This window comes from Hordeum vulgare, chromosome 2H, assembly GCF_904849725.1.
Source record: "Hordeum vulgare subsp. vulgare chromosome 2H, MorexV3_pseudomolecules_assembly, whole genome shotgun sequence".
NCBI classification, from domain to species: domain Eukaryota; kingdom Viridiplantae; phylum Streptophyta; class Magnoliopsida; order Poales; family Poaceae; genus Hordeum; species Hordeum vulgare.
The window spans coordinates 477552930-477560467 of record NC_058519.1 but is presented as its reverse complement, the minus strand read 5'-3'; the positions used below and the strand labels follow the sequence as shown (position 1 = coordinate 477560467).

Genomic DNA, 7538 nt, shown 5'->3' with positions numbered 1-7538 from the left:
GGTTGTAAACGAGTACATCAAATGGCCATTCAGGTGACGAATATTTAGTACGGATCCACCGGTGGACGCCTAACAGCTCTTTTTTTCATCTAAATTGCTGACATTTAAAGAAAAGTCGACTGAATAACTAATCTCTCTCTAATAATAAAGCACGCAGTGCTTCTTCCGTCCGTCGTGGTCGTTCTGCAGAAAACCCCCTGAAGTTTCCCAAAATCAACCCGCAATCCAGATTTAAGTGAGAGACGAATCGTTTTTTTTTGTTTTTACAGGAAAACCCCTAGTGCTTTCCCGAAATCAACCCGCAGTACATAACACAGTGAGAGAACGAATCGTTTTCTAGATTTTTTGTAGAAACCTCCTTCAATTTTCATAAAACAAACCCGCAGTACATACTTGAGTAAAAAAAACCAATCATTTTCCGTATGTTTTCGAAAACACTCCTACAGTTTTTAATTAATTAATCTGTAGTTCAATTATAAGTGCAAAATACTTTAAAAAATTATATCTTTTAAACAGTAACTCCAATTTTACATTATTATATATGAAATTTTATTAGAAAAATATGTAAAATCTGAATATAATGTTAGTTTATCTATTTAATTTTTTAAAATTCTGTTTATAATGTAATTTAAATCAATAGTGATGCGCACAATCTAAATATAATATTATTTTACTTATTTAATAATTTTTAAATAATATTTATGCTGTAATTTTAATCAATAGCGTACAATCCATTTTTTATAACGAGGCCGATCCATGTTGTTAATTAATCCAAGGTCCAATTATAATTAACAAATACTATAAACAATTATATCTTTTAAACTGTAACTCTAATTTTAAATTATTACATATGAAATTTCATTCAAAAAATGTGTTGAATCGAAATCTAATGTATCTTACCTATTTAATTTTTAAATTTCTATTTATAATGTAATTTGAATCTATAGTGATGTGTATAATCTAAATATGATGTTATTTTACTTATTTAATATTTTTTAAATTCTATTTATACAGTAAGTTTAAATAAAGATCTTAAGTCATGATTATTAGGTTAACACGTGTTATATGGTTTGCTTCCGTTGCAATCGCACGGATTGTTTTGCTAGTAATTTTAAAACAAGAGAAATACAGATCCGTGCTCACCTCTAGAACAGTCTAGGGTGAACCGTACAATTCCACGCCGCGTTTTCCAGACAGCAGGGAAGCAAAACGATAGAGGCGTATCCACTATGGCGGCAACCTACTGCGCCTACCCCGCCGCCTCCGCCGCCGCCGCAGCAAACCTTACCAGACGCCGCCCCCAAACCCTAAACTCGCCGGGCGCCCTACCTGCTGTCCGGAAACCCAGCCGCCAACCCCCGTCCTTCCTCTCTTTCCGGCGCCCCAATGCAGCGCTGCCGCCGCTCCGCGTCGCTGGCGCTGACCCGCAGGTGAGATCTCCGGATTCTATGCTCGCTGTTGTCAGCTACGAGATTTGTTCTCTGCTCGGTTCCTAGAGAATTTCGCCTCTCTGGTCCTCTCCTTGTTCGAGGACAGAAGGACTAACTGATTGGGAGAAGTGGTCTTATAGCAGAAGAAAACTGAGAAGATTATAGCTCTTTTAACCAGTCCTGCTTTTAGCTCCAGATTTTTCTTCTGTGTTTATGCTGTGAGGTGTTACGTTTAGTGGTTCATTTTTTTAAGGGTAGTGGTTCATATTTTTGTTTTCAGTGAAAAGCTTCACTTAGAGTACTTGAGCAAGTAAGGGTGAATTTTGATGTGCGAGGTTGACACTGATAATTGATAAGCACTCATCTTACAGTACACATACGGTATGGTCTGAACAAAAAAATCTTAATGGGGGAGGTTTGTTTTTGCACTCATCAGCTCAACTGAACAAGATTGAGTATAGTGACAGAGCAAGTATTATACTCCCTCCGTTCCTAAATATAAGTCTTTCTAAGAGTTTCACTAATGGACTACATACGAATGTATATAGACATATTTTAGGGTATAGATTCACTCATTTTGCTCCATATGTAGACACCTAGTGAAATATCTTAAAAGACTTATATTTAGGTACGGAGGGAGTAGGTGTTAAGACACAATAGCAGATATGTGTGTTAAGCTACTTTTTTTCAACTAATGAGCTCATAACTATTGAATGACCAAAATATTGATACGGGTATGACAAAACCGAATGGAAAATAATCGTTTATTCATAAAAATAATCTTTAGTTTATTGTTGTGTATATGAAGGAATTTGATTTATCAAGTTTCACTAAACCGATTAGTTCACTGCAGATTGTAAATGGGGAAGATTTCCCTCCTATGAACGACCTTATTCGACTATACAAGAAAGCCTTTCTGGATGGAAACGAAGATGTTGTTTGTGACATCGAGAAGGCAATCACTAGCATGGAGGAAGAGAGAAGTAAAGCAGCTTCTCAGTTTGACAGTATCACAGCTGAAATAACTTCAGGGAAGAATAAGTTTCTTCGCTTAAATGCTGATCTAGAGAATTTCCGGAAGCAGACTGAAAAGGACCGTGCAAAGTTTACATCGAATATACAAGTGGAACTTGTACAGAGTCTGTTACCTCTGGTTGATAGCTTCGAGAAAACAAATGTAGAGGTCACACTAGAGACTGAGAAAGAGCAGAAGATTAGCACAAGCTATCAAGGCATATACAAGCAATTAGTAGAAACACTGAAAAGCTTAGGTGTAGGGGTTGTGGAAACTGTTGGCAAGCCATTTGATCCAGTGGTAAGTATAGTTTACATCCTTTCTTACATACTTCCTCAGAATGACTGTTTTAAGTTTTATTCAACATGCTATCAACGCACGCATATTGACACGTCCTTAGGTTTATTTTGGATGTAGTGTGGTGATACATAGATGATGTAGGCTTGTTAGTTTAACATTATGTTTGTACTTGACTAGTGGATTGCTGGTAATCTGTTTGGTTAAATGATTCTTTCGTAGTTACAACCTGGTTCATATTGAATATGCATTCTATAGTGGGTTTATCTTTTAGCTGCCACATGTTTCATCAGCATGCATTTCGTGGATTTATATTACCCCTTCGGCTAAAAAAAATCACTGTCTACTGCCTCGAACACTTTTTTTAACCTTACTGCCTTGAACACTTTGTGCAAGTAGGAACATCACTCGTGTCCTTCTCAAAACAAACCGGAGGATAAATAATACTATTAGCCGGATGATTTTTTCAGCCAAAGGGATAATATAAACCCACATAACATGTTTTGACAAAATGATTTTTTTGTGGAGTAACTACTAGCCTCTAAATTGATTGTGCAGATAATAATCCCTTTGTGGAGTAACTACTGGCCTCTAAATTGATTGTGCTGTTTTGATAGTTAGATACACACTTCTTTTTGCTCATTATAAGCACATAGCATGGTTTGAATTCATTTATGCACAATGGTTTCACCTGGAAGTGCGGAAGTACGGAGTCATGCTCATGCTACTCTTCTTTTCGCATCACATGCAACGTAATAGGAGCTGATACCTTTATTCTTTGTAAGGTTCATGAGGCTATCGCGCGTGAAGAATCCACAGAATTCAAGGCAGGGATCGTCTCACACGAAGTCCACCGAGGGTTCCTTCTGAGGGAGAGGGTGCTAAGGCCTGCCGCAGTGAAGGTCTCCACCGGCCCTGGTGACCAAAACACGAGCTCCACAACTTCGGAGGAGCCTGTGGAGGATACTAAAGAGGATGCTGCTGTCTGAGGCGCCAGCACTAGCAAGTCGTTGTAGCTAGAGCACCATTGTTTGGGAGCTCTGTTTGTACTGTTAATATGGAGCGGAGTCCTTCGATTTTAAATGGGTCCCTTTTGAAACAACACATATGAGAATGTACATTTGTGGTGGTTGCAAGTGTCCTAAAGAACTTGTTTACCTTTGTGTGATCTACTAGCTGACTTCAACATTGTAGATTTAACTTTTACCCCGTGACCTGACTAGTTTGGTAGGATCTTGAAGCTTTTTTTTAAAGATAACAGGAGAGTTGTAAAGAAGAAGACGGTAGGAGGACCTGAACAACTGCTCGATTTATTAAACCTGAACAACTGCTTGGTTTATTAAAGAAAAACTGGGCGAAAACCTGAACAAGGGCAAGCCACACATAGCAACGTAGGTAAAGTACCACAATACATACAAGAAGCCAGCAAGGGCAAGCCATACATAGCAACGTAGGCCTAAAGTACCACAATACATAAAGGGAAACACTTCTTATCAGAGGTCTGAAAGAAGGCATTAGTCAGACCGGTCGTAAAACGTCGATGTTTTTTTCATTACACGGCTGAGATTGCTTCCATAAATCTGTGATGTGTTTCCAAACCAGTTGATTTTCTGCCACGTCCCACCTATAATCTCTCCCTCATTAATCTCACCTTCCTCAATCCCCTCACCTAACCCTCGTCCCCATCTCTCCAACCCTTGTCGTCCAGATCTCGCCGCCATGACCAGCCACCCGCGGCGGCCGTGAGATTCAATGTGCCAGCTCGCCGTCCCATCCGGGGGTTGTGTCCACAACGTGCACGAGCGAGCTGCCAACCCCGCCACCCTCCTAGTCATCTGCACAACTGCACTAGGTTCGACCAGTCCTCACTCGTCCGATCCACCGCGGCAGCGTCATCTTGGTTGAAGAACGAAGGCAGCACGCAAAGAACATTGGAGGATCCACTCGCCTCCCTCGCATGCAACAACGAGACAAGGTATTGAGTCCTCTAATCACGCACATGTTTCATGTCTCCTCAATCGTCGTTCTTCTCACCTGCCTGGCTGCCACCAACGCATCCCACCTTGCCTTCTAGTGTATCACCCTAGGTCCTTTCCTACATGGCCGGCCAGAACTATCGCATGTTCTCGTCGATGCCAAGTTCTCGTCCCAAGTCGCTGAAAGTAAGATCTGATCCCCTGCACTCCTTGATGCCGCCCCCTGGGTGTGATCTCGCCCGTGTGCCATACCAGATTTAAGCGTTTGTGGCTTTCATATCCACCATGTTCCTTGCCAGCAAGAACGAACCATCACCACCCCCTGTTCTTCCTCTAGGTTATAGGCATGTGGATCTCACAAGCAAGAACGAACCATCACCACACAGGGAGTTCTTTATGATTGTTTGAAGCACTGTAGTTGTAGAGTTCTTCTCCATCTCTGTTGAATTTGTTCATCGGATTTCGCTAACTCCGACACATGGTTATGTACTCTACTTGCAGGAAGCACATAATAAGCTAGCAAGAAGCATCACGTCCATCCACCTGGCGACGGTGCATGGGACAAGGCCCTCGCACTTTTGCTTGCAATTTGTGCCACGGTGCTAGATGGTGTGGTGCTTCCTGACCACCACAGAAGCAAATACTGTAGACATGTGTCCATCACTACGGAAACATTCCCCATGTTACTTGAAATAAATGTATTTCTTCTTCTTTGTAATGGATTTTTTTGTATGGAAGATATTCACTAGTCTATAAAAATAGTATCATCATGATTTAGATGCAAACTATATACCTGTGGGAGAAAGGTGCTATTTTTGTTGTACGAAAATAAATTCTGATGTCTTTGGATTCAGATTCCAAATTCCATGGAAGCAAATGCTCATTTCTTTGGATGCAGATTCCAAATTCTTTGGAAGAAAAGTCCCATTTAGTAGAGTCCATAACAATGGTAAAAAATGTTTAATGGAATCATGAATTGTAATGTCGGAAGCAAGGCGTGTGCATTGTGCTTAGATGATGCAAAATGAATTTTCATGTTGGATACAAATCACACCAAGTTTAATAATCCATGGTGTTACGGAAGCAAATTTGCTAACCTGTAGAAGCAAAATAAATTGGTATGCTGATGTGCTTCCTGTCGAAGTGACCAATAACATGCATCGGATGCAACCAGTTTATGAGAACTGAGAAGTAGTGTTTCCCTTGGTGCACATTTGAAACCAATGAGGAAGCATTAAAAAGGCATTTAATGCTATGGGCGTGTTTTTCTGGGAGTAATTGACGGAAACAAATCACCATTAGTACATGCAGCCTACCTAGGCCCAGGTGGGCATGTCTCAAATTTGACGTTCCAGAAGACGTCAATCCAACGATGCAACACTAGTCTGATGGGAATGCAGCTATCGGTAGTCTGATCGCTAGTGCTTCCCATACATAAATAGCCGAGCGTCGCTCGTTACCAGAGTGTGCATCGAAACTATCATGTCAATCCAATCTGCCATGAGCATATTCATCAACCTTGACGTCAACGGAGGCGGACATATGCCGCTCTGATCTAACGAGAAACGACTAATATTGCTCATCTCGCACTCCTTGCATGTGAAGAGTGCTCAAGCTGCCCAACCTCTACCATGAACATATTCATCAACCTTGACGACATCGAAGAGGGACGACATGTCCGATAGGAGGCGGACATATGCCACTTCGATCCCACGAGATACGACCAATATGGCTCATCTCGCACTCCTTGCATGTGAAGAGTGCTCAAGCTGCCTAACCTCGAAAGCCGACCCACATATGCTCCACCCACGAGCCATGGGTCCCTATGAACAAATCCAACTCCAAAACAATGCCCTCAAGAGGGAGCGCTAAGCGTCATCATTGTCCGATCTGGGAGACCAAATCTAGGGTTTCCTCGGGAGCATGATGGAAAGGATTGTGAGGACTGCACATCGACGCCTTCAACAAGGGGACGAAGCCCATAGGCGCCGCCGTCGATGACTACGACCACAGCCGAAGCACGGTTTTCACCGGCAGCCTCAACCATCCAAAGCCAAGGACCAGCCAGCCTACCTGACCAACCACCTCCGCGTGCCACGCCAACAGTTAGACTTCCTGTCACCAGCACCGCGCCATCTTCAGGTATGCGCTAGGCCAGATCTGACTTGCACGCCCACCGCTGCGCCGCACTTCGCACATGCTAGGCAGCAGCGCACGCGGATCATCCGCGCTAGCCGACGCCCGTGCGCCAAGCAACCAACCCCCGACCATGCCTCCGTCACCGATGAACTCCCCGTCTGAGCCCCCTCCTAGATGCCCACCCCAGGGCCATAGATCGGGAAAGGAGGTCCCAAATCTGGGCAGCCGAACAAAGCACCGACACCCACACAACAACGGCGCGGCAACCACCAGGCCCAACCGAGTCGCCGCGACCGTCCCCTCCGCCCACAACTCCATGCCTTTGTCACACCATGCCGTCACACACATGTGGAGGCACACCTCGCCGCGGCCCAAACGCATCTCGTCGCCCCACGCGCTCGTGCTCTACACCAGGTGCCCGCCCGCATCCTGAACCACACCCGCGCTGCGCTAAGGCAGGGAGCTATTGCCCTGCCGCCACCTTCCTTGGCCCGACCCGAGCTTTGACGGGTTGCGCCCTCCGATGGTGGCAGGACGAGAAGAGGAGGAGGAGTGGAATTTTGCGGCTACGGTTTTCTCCCTGAAGCCGTGAGGAGGCGACGCGGGGGTCGGGTCGCTCAGTCGGAGTGGGGCACCGTGTGGGCTTGATTTAAGCCGGAGCTCCAAAACAACACGGGTAGA

General features: G+C 43.9%; 1 protein-coding gene across 1 annotated transcript; it reads left to right on the top strand.

Annotated features, from left to right (window-relative positions):
- Positions 1-1160: 1160 nt before the first annotated feature.
- On the top strand, positions 1161-3914 carry LOC123426738 (protein GrpE-like). The gene is made up of 3 exons (XM_045110613.1): positions 1161-1430; positions 2284-2745; positions 3528-3914. Exons 1-3 carry the CDS (start codon positions 1230-1232, stop codon positions 3729-3731), a joined length of 867 nt encoding a protein of 288 aa, XP_044966548.1. The 5' UTR covers positions 1161-1229; the 3' UTR covers positions 3732-3914.
- The last annotated feature ends 3624 nt before the right edge of the window (positions 3915-7538 follow it).